The 13,964-nt window shown below is 36.4% G+C and overlaps 1 protein-coding gene across 3 annotated transcripts in view; it reads left to right on the top strand.

Annotated features, from left to right (window-relative positions):
* The window catches only part of LOC121328318 (peroxisomal membrane protein PEX14-like), a 55,473-nt gene that overhangs the window by 22,309 nt on the left and 19,200 nt on the right, over positions 1-13,964 (top strand). For all 3 annotated transcript variants that reach the window (XM_041272937.1, XM_041272935.1, XM_041272936.1), the window contains exons 3-4: positions 2,586-2,670; positions 12,723-12,851. In XM_041272937.1, coding sequence (XP_041128871.1) covers positions 2,586-2,670; positions 12,723-12,851 — 214 coding nt within the window. The remainder of the gene's footprint in view (positions 1-2,585; positions 2,671-12,722; positions 12,852-13,964) is intronic.

Below are 13,964 nucleotides of genomic sequence, written 5' to 3' on the forward strand. Positions count from 1 at the left end.
TTGATTATTTAAACCAGTGGTGCACAACTCGGTCCTGGAGAGCCGGTGTCTCTGCAGGTTTTTAATCCAACTTGACCCGAAAGTACTTTATTGGACCTTATTAGAAGCTTAATTGGTCCAATTAACTCATTTAGGGTATGACTGGAACAAAAACCAGGAGGGACACCGACCCTCCATGACCTGAGTTGTGCACCACAGATTTAAACATTACTGGCTGCTGTTCGTTTTGTGGTTGGATAGTTTCACCAGCGTAGTATCGGGCCACACTTCACAGCATCCTCATTACACACAGATTCCACTATATTCTGTTTGTGTGTTTGTCACACTGTATAAACCACTCCCTGTAAAGACAACCAAGTAAGGGGGAACAAAAACAAAACACACATTACGGAAAATGTCACGGTTTTGCTTACCATAGAATTTCCCTATAGATGGGATTTTACTGTGCTTATTGCGTGCAATGAAATCTCTTTTAGTCATAGGTGTTTGTATTGTGAAATCTGCAAGGCGTGTTTAAAGAAAGCAGTAAGTTAAGTGTCTTTTTTTTTTTTTTTTTTGCAGTAAATGCACCAAATGCCATCACTATTTTTACACAGACACAGTTTCATAAATCAAGCAGCAATTCAATATTTATTCTGCACTAAACATAATATTTACGGGAAATGACGTGCAGTACTCCTTGATGAAAAAGTGTGACGTGCCCCAATTTAGAAAATAGAAAAATTAAATTGACCATGTGATTACAGTTCTGGCGTAGATCCTAACACATGATTCCATGCATGCTTTGATCTACTTGTCAAAACGGGTAGAGGAAAGTTTTGGGCGAGTGGTTTTCAGGATGCCCTGGGCTGCTTCTAATAAATATCTATGAATTCTGACACCCCCATGTTAACGGACATGTCATGCTGTAGTTTTTTTAACTTGCATGGTATGCTCTAATTCTTTTAACTTAACAAATGTATAGATTTATTTGTCATGTCCAGCATGCACTTTTAGATTTATTTTGGCATTATCCATTGTCAAAGTGTTTTTGATTCTTAGTTTTTTCAGCCTCCCGCAATTTTTTTTTTATCAGATATCATAATTTTTAGATAAACAAACCATGCAAAAAAAAAAAAAGACAAATCTTCACCTTTGTTATAGCATTCAATAAACAGAATTAGTATGCCAGACTTTTCCACACAGTAGTTTTGCACTTCGGCTGATATGAAAATAGGATTCCTGCTTGCAAGCTGTTCTTTAGTATATGCAATGCATTTTCTAAAACGAATTACTGAAGACAAGGGCGCTCAATCACTTTATCTTTAGCCACTTTAAGAAAAGAACAGTGATCAAAACCTTTTAACCTATTAGAGAGATTACTTTTACAATTGAATCAAAGGGACCACAGGTGTGATAACTAATCATTGCAACGGCACCTTTCACTCTGGTTTTTTTTTCCACTTTATGGGTGTCAAATAGATATTATTTCATGTTCATTGCCTTTTTAAAAGCCTTACGTCGTACTACACACTTAAAATTAATGTCTTCAATGACATTAAAGATACATATATTTTTAATTCTTTTGAAAACTACATTAAGCTGAAATTAAGATTCATCTTGTAACAGCATGAAAAAAAATCCATGAGCATAATGCATTTACAACTACAGGTGTTTTAGTGCTGTTTTATTTTCTAGTGCATTAAGTTTTAAACTAGTTACATTTATGATTTGATCAGAGCATATCTTTAACCCAAAAAATTACTGAAGTTTTAAGCAACGTGTTTAGATATTAGGTGCAGTAGAGGAGGCCGCGATTGCATATGGAGCCACTCTACACGTTTAAACACAAGGACATCTTATCGGCTAAACTCTGATCAAAACCCTTGAATTTATTCTTTTAGTTCCATTTGATAGTTATTTTCATTTAACTGGTTATTTGTTGCAACTGTAAACTGTATTCTTTATGTATTTTTTTAAAAAGAAAATAACCTTTTATTCTTTCAAGTTTTTCATTCTCAAATTTTTTAGCTTGTTATATTAAACTATTGTGTTGACTTTTTACAGGTATCGTTTTATATAAATAAAATATGAATTCACAATTAATTTTAATGTGAATGTTATTGTTCTTATGAGAAACTTTAGTTTTAAACCGTGTATAGATTACACACCTACTGTCCTCAGACACATGCCTCAAATTCAAACACATTCTTCAAAATGTAAGTATTTCATTATTGATCTGTTTTGATTTTAAATTTTAGACAAATTCTTGATTTTAGTTGTTTTTATAAATGTTTTAATTGAAGCATTTCCCGCAAAATGATGCTGTTCAATGTTCGTTTTAACTAAGCATAATCATTCTTATAAAGCTGGTTGTTTGATCTCAGTAATGAGGTTTTGCTGAATGGTCTGGCTGTTCAAAGGAAACACTCTCCCAGTGGACCCCTACACTTCAAAACCTCTCTTATGTTCAGTTAGTTTTGCTAATGAGAAAGAACACTGGCAGTGCTGTAGAAACAAAACAACAACAACAACAAAACCCCTAGAGCTTTTAAAAGAGAACGTTTTTGTCTTTTTCTTAAGATTTTTATTTTTTTTTGGAACAGATTGCCACATCAGTGAAGTTTCTGCAAAACCCCAAGGTCCGTCAGAGTCCCCTGGACACAAGAAAAGCCTTCCTCCGCAAGAAAGGTATGTGGGGCCCTCTTTGGAATTTCTTATGAGAAGTAGACCTGTCGTCAGAGTTGCTTTGATATGACAACAACTGCAATGGGTGAGCAGGAATTTCTCTGCTTTTCCAATCTCTTTCAAGTTAAGGATGTTGTAAGATTGAAGCGAGGGATTATCTCATCCCTAGGTAGAACTGGACTTTTAAGGAAGTTTGTATACATATGCTGTAAAACATGAGTTTGCTGGCTAATTTCACTTTTTGGTAAAAACCGGCAAAATTTACACACTGAAAAATGACAAACAATAAAAAAAAGCCATAAAAACAACACCCCTGCTACAAAACAGTTGAAGTCGTGTATAGCCAGTGAACACTGGGAAAACAGTGGAAATGGTTACTCCATTCACGTTGACCCCCATTTTCCCATTCAAAAAAATAAAATACTACTATTACAAAAAAGGCCTTTACCAGTGCAGTTTGGCAATGCCCTTCCTTCCTGACACATCTAGAATTGATTCATTCAGAATACTTTAAACCCGCCCCAACTGCTGAGTGGCAGCACATTTAAAATTAATTACAATTAGGAATGGAGGCTTGTTCGCAGGATTTAAAGCTGTATTACAGTTGAGATACAGAGGATCTGTCCAGTTACTACAATACAGATTTTGACAGAAACCGGCCAAGCATTTTGGAATGTAACCGAAAACAATAATTTCATACAAAAAGCTACAAATAAGCACCGAAAAATTAAATGAAGAAAAACAGAAGTCTTAATTGTACCTTATGGTTAAATGATATGCACTTCAGGGAAGGTGATAAATACATTTCTTTTTTTTACCATTATTGTAAAAGCAAAAGTAGTTGAAGGAGAAGTAAATTTTATTACATTGTTTGTTTTTAACTAATAACACACGTTACAACACAAGCAGTGCATTTCCCCTTTCGAATACATGTTCTGATATTTACAGGGGTCTGATTTGGTGTCAGGTGTCCATCTGGCTGCATTTGGTCAGCTGCTGTAAAAGCTGCAGGTCAAGGCAGGGTCATTCTGGGTCTTAGGGTCAAATGGGGTCATGCTCACTCGGATATGTGCTTTACTGCTTAACAGACAAACGAGCAGGAAAATTCATATTGACGCTTCGTGGACCACTTTCAATGGAGTTGTCCATTTTAGCTGCTCCTAGCATTTAAAAGCTATTTTTGATTTTGTATTATTATTATGCATCACCTAATCTTTCATTCCGGATGGGTAAATTAGTCACTGTTGTGAGGGCAACCGATATAGTTGCATGATTTGAAACAACTGGAAAAAAAAGGTACAGCATTGTGAAGCATGTGTGACTTTGTGTGTTGTGTTCAAGTAATTGTGTGTGTGTGTGTGTGAGCGGTAAGACAGTGGAAACCGAAGATGTTATTTCCACTCCTTCATGGTTCTCTGCATCGCTAGTTAAACATCAGGCCAGCTTTGTGCATTCGTCAGATATGCCAGCGTCCTGAAGACTTTATCTCCTTTATAATTGTTACAGCAACAGTTTTGGTTTCTGTGACTAACAGAAACCATGTAAAGAACTGTCGATCTTTGCTTACATAATTCCATATTCCTAACCAATAACACTGTATCATATGCTTATTCTGTTGTCTTAGTAGATATTGAGGCATTTTATTTCTTTACTTGTTGAAAGTTAAATGAGTGAATTTGTAAATGCAGTTTAAGACAGCATAATGGTTATTTTTTTGGAAGTTGTGCTTTGTTTGTGACTTTGAACCAACATTCTTCCTCTACAAATAGCAGTTATGTGAAATATATATATTTTTTCTATTCTTTACTGAAAAATTGTGGACTACGGGGACTAATTAATCATAAAAGCTTTGGGATTTCATCTCTATCATTGAAGCAATGAGGCAGTGAAAAGTGAGCCTAAAAGCTGTATGATTACCAGAGGTAACCGGATACAAAATCCATTGTTGCCGGCTGCTGTTCTCTGCATCGGCTGGGTATCGCAACTCTGATGTCTTTTTGAAATTTCCAAGATCTGTGTTCCCCATTATTCACAGTTTGAGTTTCTTCATTATTCAGGACCCCTTTCTGGAATAGACAGGGACGAAAACAGAATAAAAACAACTGTTTTTAAATAGAGCACGCTGTGCTTCCGTTGCTGGTTTCAGAAACACACAGAGATCACGTTACTACAGCAGTGCATTCTAACCTGAATAAATCCACGTACCCCCCCTTCTTTTTTAATGTGAGGTTTTAAATAAATAGAACATTTGACTGAGAGACTTGTGCCATTTTATTTGAAATGAATGCATCAGAACGCATCAACCACACAACAGTGAAGGACACATGCGTTTAGGGATGTTTGTGGCTCATCAATACCAACAGATGAAAACACATGGCTGTGAAAATGGTTAGGCAGAAGAAATGCTAGGTTAATTTGGGTAATGCACTATTAAGCCACATTGACAGTAAGTTGTTATAAAGACCCTTCCCTAGTTAATTATATATATATATTTTTTTTTTTATAGGAAAGGAGCTGATTTATAAATAGCGTTACATTTATTTTTAAAACTATTTTTAATATGCATTTAGTCATTTACATTGTATGCCTTCTTGTGAAATTGTATGCAGGCGATTCTTAATGTGTATAACAATCTTTTTAATCCTTAAAATAACAAGGCATTCTGATGTTTAACAGAAAGATTTCCACTTAATACAAATGCCAATTGGAGGCATGTAAGTCTACAGTAATTGTGACAGTCTTAGGATTGAACAATGTGTTTACATGGTTCTCACTTCAGTTCATATAGGTGTTTTATATTTAAAAACGCCAGTGTCTCCCAATCATGTCATTTCAGTTTTTTTTTTTATATACATTCATTGGTAGTTGTAAATGCCACTGTTACAGTAAATATGTGATATGAACGGAAGTAAGCCTTTACACTATATAGCCATGTGCGTAAAAATGTCAGCATTACGATAAAGCCTCCCAAATGGCTACATTTATCAATAAGTCTATATGTATGTAGGGATGAAAGAGTAATATTATAACTACAGTAATTTAATGGTTTTTATTTTTTCATGTGGACAGAGTTCTCGGAATGAGGTCACACTTTCCAGGTCACCAGCCTTTTAATTACAAAGCCTTGTTGTAACTATGAGGGTATTGATATAACTTGCCACTAAGGGTGGCCTGCAGCTATGACAAGGAAATTAGCTTTAAAGCTCAAACAGGGCCAGATTCCTCTCCTTGTTCTAACACTTTTTGAATATACTGTATAAAGCTGCACTTTATACAAGCCTCCAAGGTTGAAGATTTGGAAGGAGGACAGTGTAACGACCTAAGTGCTCATTGCAGTTATCTCCTTGACACTGAGAGACTTACCTCCTACATTTCTGTGTCTCATCTAAATGTGTTAAGATGTGTTAGATTCAACCTTGTAGAGCTTCGGCATTGAAGTTTGAATTTGCTGCCCCTTGGTTTCAGCTGGGCACTGCTTGAGACAGAATGACATCACAAAGCCTTGACAAGTATCATTTAGTTAAAATCATCTCCCTATAAATTAGCATGTTTGAGAAAATACCCTTGTGTCAGCAAAAAGGGCATTCCGCCCAAATTTCACCTTGAAAATATAACCATCACATCCCTGGATCTCATAGCAAAAAATTATATATTTAGACGGAATCTGCTGACTATAACCAAAGCCATTCTAGTTTATTAAACTTGACCTAAAATGTTCCATTTTTCAATGTCTTTGTTTCTCTGCAATATACTGTACGTCATTTTTTAATCTCACACTGAAACTCGTCTCAATTGTATTTGATTGGCATGCATTATATTAATGCGGGCACAGACTGCTGTAGCAGGAATTATCAAGTCATTATTGTGATATTAACCTTTCAATTTTCTCTGTTTCCCCCCTAATGCTCATTAATTAGGGTTAGGGTTAGGTCCAGGTTACAGTAATGAAATATTATAGTAATATAACATGAAATATTACAACATGGCTTGGTAATGATTTATAACAATGATAATTACTCTTAATCAAATCCAGTTTGGAAAAGAACAAGTTAACTCACATTTTGGTTTAATTTATTATATTTTTCCTTAAATCTAAATCTGAGAAAATGCCACCACCCCTCCACCTCCACTTGCACATTTATGGTTATTTGTATATAAATGCAACATAATGGAAGGAATGGTTTATTTTCCTAAAACAGAGAGCACAGTATGAACTCTACCCATAATTAAAAACACTGTGTATGAATGGAGTGCTGGGGATCCTTAAACTTTGGATTTTAAAAATACAAAAAAATCTGTTTTTCATAGCGTATGACGTGAAGTGTTATCAAGGTTGAAAAGTGAGAGAATTATGTGTCAAAGTCATAAGATCACAAGTGTAATGATCATACGGTCTAGTGTCAGCCTTTCTTCCGTCGAAAGGCTCTGTTTGGTAAGAATAATTAACACTATATATGCTTTCTTGTGTCCCAGGGTCTAGATAACATTGAACCATTGCACTGCTGTTTTTCCATATGCCGGGAAGGGGAGGGGGGGGTTGCATCAAAATCTGCAACTGAAAAAATAAATAAAACAAAAAAAAAGCCTGGAAAAGTAAGTTAATTTTTAGAATTTAACACACACCCTTTTAGAAATGGTGAGAATTCTAGTGTTATATACAGGTCTGCATTATGCACGCTCTGCATAGTATACTGTGGTGCTTTTGCTAGTATACAAGGGGTGTGCATTATACAAGGGATATAACGGCTTTAGATTTCTGATAATAGCAATTAACGAGAATTGACTATTTTACTGAAAACAAAATTTATGTCAGCGTGTATTTCTCAGAATTAAAACAGGGATCACTTTGCAACGTTTCATTTTAGTCATCGTTTTTTTTTTTTTCTTTGCATCTTCACAAGGGTTCACTGAAATGCTTTTTAGATGCTGCAGAGGCTAAACTAGCAGCGGTCTTTTTCTCTCAAGTCCAGTCGTGACTTGTCCCCTGTGGATTCTGTGCACAGTTATCTATTGTGTAGGAGTAAGAGTCAAACAGAGCCAGGTTTTACAAGAGAAGCCTCCTCGTACACATAACTCAGTGAATGACTCCCATAAACCCATGCTGCTGTTTTGTGCCTGTGTTTTTTGTTGTTTTGCTTATTTACCTGCTATCTGTATTTGGTGGTCTTTTCCTGGAGAAGTAAGTGCCTGCTTATAATAAACCCAAGTGGTGGAAAATTGAAACGGCCCCAGACGCCCTCTGTCATTTCTATATCTGCCATTGTGCATCCTCTTAGTGTCACCCTTGCTCCACCAGCATCTCCCCACAAGTAAATATACGTCTGTCTTAATTCTTAATACAGTTTAATGTAATATTTATGTAAATATTTCATGATTTCATTCCATATTAACAGCCAGAAATGTCAAAGCTCACATAAAATGAAACAATGCCATCTACTCGCTGAACTGAATTTTAAATTGGATTCTTCAGCTGCACATTTGTACTGGATCGCAGATGAAGGGGAAAATTGGGAATGCTTTGATTGCATGTTGCAGTTTTCTTTTTAGATGCACTGTTTACTTGCACACAACGTGCATGGTATCCGTTCTCTTCCATTCCATGGCCGGTTCTTAACGGTTGCATTTCAGTGCTGAAATGATTTCGTTTTTCTCAGTTGCATATAAAAAGTCAATAAGAATGACCTTCATTATCTGTTGCTGTTGTCTTCACTTCATTATGTAAAAAAGTACACAGGTAGGGCCCTAATTTGAATTGCCAAAGAAATGTTTCCGACAGGAATAAAAATAATTGCAATAGAGTAAAAAATACCCAAAACAATAATGCTCTATTCTGCAACTTCCTGTACCGTTACAATGAAACCATAATGACTTCCTTACAGCCCGGAAAATGTTAACACTCTAAAGAAACACGACCAGCACCAAGCATGGTGGGACATGGATACTCTGCCTTCAAACCTGCATCCTGTAAACCAGGAAAGTGCATTGCAGTATATCGTTCCTTGCCTTTATGAAGTTGAAAGTATTGTCCTGAAAGACTGGATCAAAGTATAGCCACGTTGCTCCTGGTAGATAGCTTTCTAATTACCCAAAGTCATAGACTAAATCCATTATTAACCTGGCTATACTCTACATCAGTGAGATTTGAGATGACCACCATCTGTGGAGACGTATAGTAAAAACGTTAAAGGTTTTTGCTAAATTTAGGTGAGGATCTTCTCTTTGTCTCCGCAGTAAGGGAATTAAGTGTTTATCTATTAAATGCACAAATAGATAAGCTTCCAGAGCTGTACTTTGCAGAGCTGTAGTGTTTGCCAGGCATTCAAACAGGGCTGTGTAAGAAAAGGGTTAAAGTCACATTCCAGCATTCAATAACCATTGACCTCCATCTATTTACAATCCTTGACTTTTTTTATTTATTGAGGATTCAAAATGTAAGTAATCTTAAGTCAAGGACGACTTAATATTTCAGGCTGTGCAGAAGAATAAAACAACTTCACCTTTTAGCACCAAAATATTTTAGTAAGCAGTTTTATAATTGGCTGTCCGAAATGCGTTGCGATTATTATTCTTTTTTTTCTTATTCCTCTTAACCCATAAAACTTAAATGGCAAAGTTGAAGAAATACTGTACCTTTTTTTTTATGAAGCTTTGCGCCTTTAAACAGAAATAAAAAATTGCTTGTGAATAAAAAGGCACGAAAATAGAGCCATAAATTATTTGACGTGCAATGGGTTTTCCTTTAAATAAATACCGATCAGGTTTATGGTCAAAGACAATAGAAAACGCAGCTCAGATATGCAGTTTACAGTATTTATGGCTGTAATATCGAGGTGCCACCACAGTAATTTCATGCCCCGATGAGGAGCGCAAGGTCAAAGCAAATGCTTCAGTTCAGCATCTGCTAATACACTAACTCATAAACAGGGCCAGCGTGTATCAGGTGCACACAATAATACAGAATCGCTTTCCATTACTGTTCTTTCTTTACGATGTCGTCATTAGATGTAATTTACAGTATGTTTTAGAATAATTCGTTTTGGGTGTAGGTCGATCTGAAATAGGGGTCTTTGGGGGTCATGCCACAGGTTTGGGAAGCAGTAATACATGTGGATTAGACTCCCTTTCTCGTCGATAGAAACACTGTATTTAAAACATTATTTTGGAACAACAGTGCAATTCTACAGCATGTACTTGCTGTTTCACTCTCTTTGGGTTCGAAACAAAGTGGCTTTCGTTGTCGTCTTTTATTGCACCCACAGATCCAGACTGCTACATTTCCTGTATACGTGGAGCACCAGTGTGGCTCTGGTTAAGTGATTTCAAACCCAGCATACACAGTGAGATCCTTTTAACTTTAATATAAAAGGCTTCAGCACGTTATGAGATGTCTTGAGATTTTGAGCTATTGTCTGGAGATACCTGCCTGACCTATAACCTGTTGTAAGGTGATTTGTGCTAGTTTCAGGATGCCTTTACTCTAGAAATGAATGAGAAATGAAAATCAATGAAAACCTCATTTTGTGTTTTTTTTTTATTTTTTTTTTATGTCTTCATCTCTCTTGATAAGCAGAAAATATTCTTGATGTCATTGGAGGTTTACAGTGGCTTGTATGCTAATCCTTCTATTCACGGTGCTGTAATTCACCATACATTAAAAAAAACAAAAAACCCACATTCCCTTCATTGTTGAGAGAGCTCTGTTACAGTACATTATCAGGTTTTAGATTTCAGTCTGCAAGCCAATGACTGGTTTCATTAGCAGATCAGAATTACAATGACAGGCTTTAGGCAGTACTAATCAACATTCATGCATGGACTGGGCTGTCTGTTTAAGGACCGACCAATGCACACGTGGTAAAAGATGGTCCCACTTAATGCAGATTATGTATTTTAAGCTCTTTTGAAATAAAGAAAGCTCTTTTTGTGCAGTCAGTATTTGGTGGTTATTTTTGGGTGGAGCTTTGAATGCAACTTCATATCCAAAGTGTAAATGTAAAAGAACTGTTCACATTACATGAAAAAGGTTTCTAATTCTGTAAATGTTTTAATGGGCTAATTTTTACAATACCTACAGAGAAGGGATTCGGAAAGGAAGGAATAAATCCAATGAGGCATATTTAACTGACCTCTGAAAAGCCCGGGCTTGACCCAGCAATGGAAACTTTTTTTTATTCTTTCTTTTAAAAATTTTATGACGCATGCACTGTAGCACTTGGTGATAATTGGGGCATATAAAGCTCTGGAACTTTAGGTATGCATTGCACATACTTGTCTTGGAGCCCAGGTGACATTCATTGTTACTTTTTAGGGATCACTGATTTTGCGCGTAATAGTTCCTTATTTAGTCGGGTAATCAATAAAGGGTTTGACATTTTTATTGCATTTTTTTGTTTTTTCTCATGATTGTTAAACAAATCTGATTTTGTTCAGTAAATGCATTTTACTGCGAGGTGGGGAATATTCTCACCAGACGTGTTTTTCATGTTTCTGTTTTGTTTTTTATTGTTTTTACAGCACTTTTTCTTCTTACATTTTAAATATGCTTTTCATTGGATCAAATAAGCCACATCACAGATTTCTAAAAACATCAGAATTTGGAGGTCTTGTGTGGTTTAAGACTTTATCAATAAAAATGTTCTGCCTCATTTACTTTTAGGTTTTACTCATTTAAAAATGAAAGGGGGGGGGGGGGAGTAAGACTTGCTACAGCGTGTTAAATTCCACAATTTAAAATCTTAAGATTTCAGTTTGCATATGGATTACTGTGAAGTAGAGACAGTACCAACATCAATATAGACTGCACCTTTAGGACTACTTCAGTACACCCTATATATTACATACAGTACATTGTGTACCAATCGCTCTGTGGAAACAAGACTCTTCCAACAGACCGTCCAGTCTGACTAACACAAATAACATGCTTGTGGAGCCAGTCATTGATTGATTAATTTAACGATAAGAGGGGTTTACTGATTATTGGAAGTGGCTTGGTCCTAAAAGCCAGACTGGATATAGGGGGCAGGTGCCTGCCTTCTATCTATCTGTCTGTCTCTGTCCTGCACAGAGGCTCTGTCTTGATGCAGAAGATTTATTGGATACAGAAAGTAATTATATTTCTGAAATGTGTTTTTCATAGGTTCGTGCGACAATGTCGCTTACCCTGTGATTCACTCACCTCAGATATGCTTGTGGGTGGGAAATTGTCACTGGGCAAACTTTATTGAACTATTTTGCATATTTTTCAAATTTTTACTTGCACTAACAATTGGCTGCATTTATTTTGCTCTGCAGTTTATCAGCATGATGGTGAATTGTGCTAATCATATGAGGTTGTTATTTTTATGATCAGTAGCTGTTCATTCAGTCTCTGAAGTGGAAGAATAGTTTCATAGAAGCGCATGTTGTCAGTGCATGTGTTTGGGTTTGGCATTCAGAAGGCCAGTCCATGGCTAGTCTCTATATAGCAGTGCTGCCCTAAATTCTTAAGGTACCGGAACACCACTAAAATATCAATATTCTTAAGAATTATAATACAAATGCACATTTTTGTGTATTCTGAACTTCTAATGGAATATACAGTAGGTAATGCATTTACCGATTCTCTGCACCAAAGTGTCTTTCTACAGCTTCGCTTCTGTCCGCAGTCGTAGTCGATGCACTGTTGCTGTCGTCTTTGTAAAGAAGTCGTTCATAATAGAAGCTCCTATTGCTCTTTTCATTACGTCAAGAGGACTACTGACTGAATCAGACAGTTGAGGGAATGAGTCATGTGACCTAGCTTGGCTATTCTAGAAGTTCTGGCTCAACTACACCACTGCTGCCTATAGAAAGGGTTCCGGCTTGACTTCACCACTATCTGTTTATATAGATGAAGGCCACCTAATAAAACAAATGCTGTGAAGGTTAGATGTTTTAAACAGTAACAATTCTAAATGGTGTAGTTTTTCACAACGTTTAACCGAAAATTTCCGGTTTAATGGGAATCTTGCAATGTTTTAAATAATTTGCAGCATCTTGATGCATAATTCAACCCATGTCAATTGTTCCCCTAACAGGTTTGACTGATGAAGAGGTTGAGCTGGCTATCCAGCATGCGGGCGTTACCGCAGAGGAGCCCCATTCCCGGAGTCCTTCAGGCCAGCAACACCTGCTCCACCCACCTCACCTGGCCCCTGTGCAGTACAGTGAGTGCCGCTTCTAATCAAAACCATTCAGATTACAAGGCTTCTCTTAGTATTCCTGCATTTGCCAGTATTCCTTGTTTTATAGTTATGGATGGCACATCTGTGTGAAAAAATAATATGGAGAGTCCATCCAAATTATTATTATTTTTTTTTTATGTTAATAATTTCCACTTCCTTTTCAAGAAGCATTCCCTTTTGTCCAAACTGGTATATCTCATATTTATAGTCAAAAGCACCCTGGTTGTCTAGAAGAAGAAAAAAGAAAAACAAAATTAACTGATCCTGGACTTAGGTATATCAGCTATAAAATTGCTTATATCCATAAAATGCTCCGACTATTTTAATTGGTTATCGTAGGGTTACGTAGCGCTGAAAGAGTTCATTCAGAACCCCCAAACAGGGTTTGAACCCCTGTCTGTTACCTGATTTACTGACGCAGAATGGAGTCTGCATAGTGTTTAACCTGTGTGACAGTGATTTTAGATACATTCCACTCATTTATTGTGACACTGTCCTTGACTCTCAAACATTTCATGTTTTGTAATGAAAGTGATTTTGATGGGATGCCATGTAGATAGGTTCCATCCTGGGTGCATAGTGGTTTTATATCCCAGAGCTATAAGAGTCTTTTATAATGAGGTTGGAATGTTTTCCCATATATGTCGGGGTCAATCTTCAAGTGGCTACCAATTCTGATGTCCTTGTTACAAGTAGACCATATAGCGGCCTGCATTCATCTCTGTCTTGAGTAATGGATACTTTGATCTCTAGTGGAAGGACGGCTAGAACACTCTTTAAACCCAATAAATTTAAAAGAAGATTGGAAAATGTGAACAAAGACCACCAGCTCTTCGGTTTAACTGACTGAATAAAACTTAAACCACTTGGTTTTCCTTCTTTTTTTGAGAATCAAATCCAAGAGAACTGCAAATGTATTTTCTTATCCTGGGCTTGGGCTGATGTACACACCATGTGTGTGTGTATATATATATACTTTTTGCTATATCTTCAGGTTAGTTAAACTGAGTCTTGTTAACAATTGATAAAAAGTTTGACAACCATTTGGCCTGAATTGTGATCATGTCGTGGGGAATAGTCACTTACATTTCTACA

The sequence above is a fragment of the Polyodon spathula genome, chromosome 16, assembly GCF_017654505.1.
Source record: "Polyodon spathula isolate WHYD16114869_AA chromosome 16, ASM1765450v1, whole genome shotgun sequence".
Lineage (NCBI taxonomy): Eukaryota > Metazoa > Chordata > Actinopteri > Acipenseriformes > Polyodontidae > Polyodon > Polyodon spathula.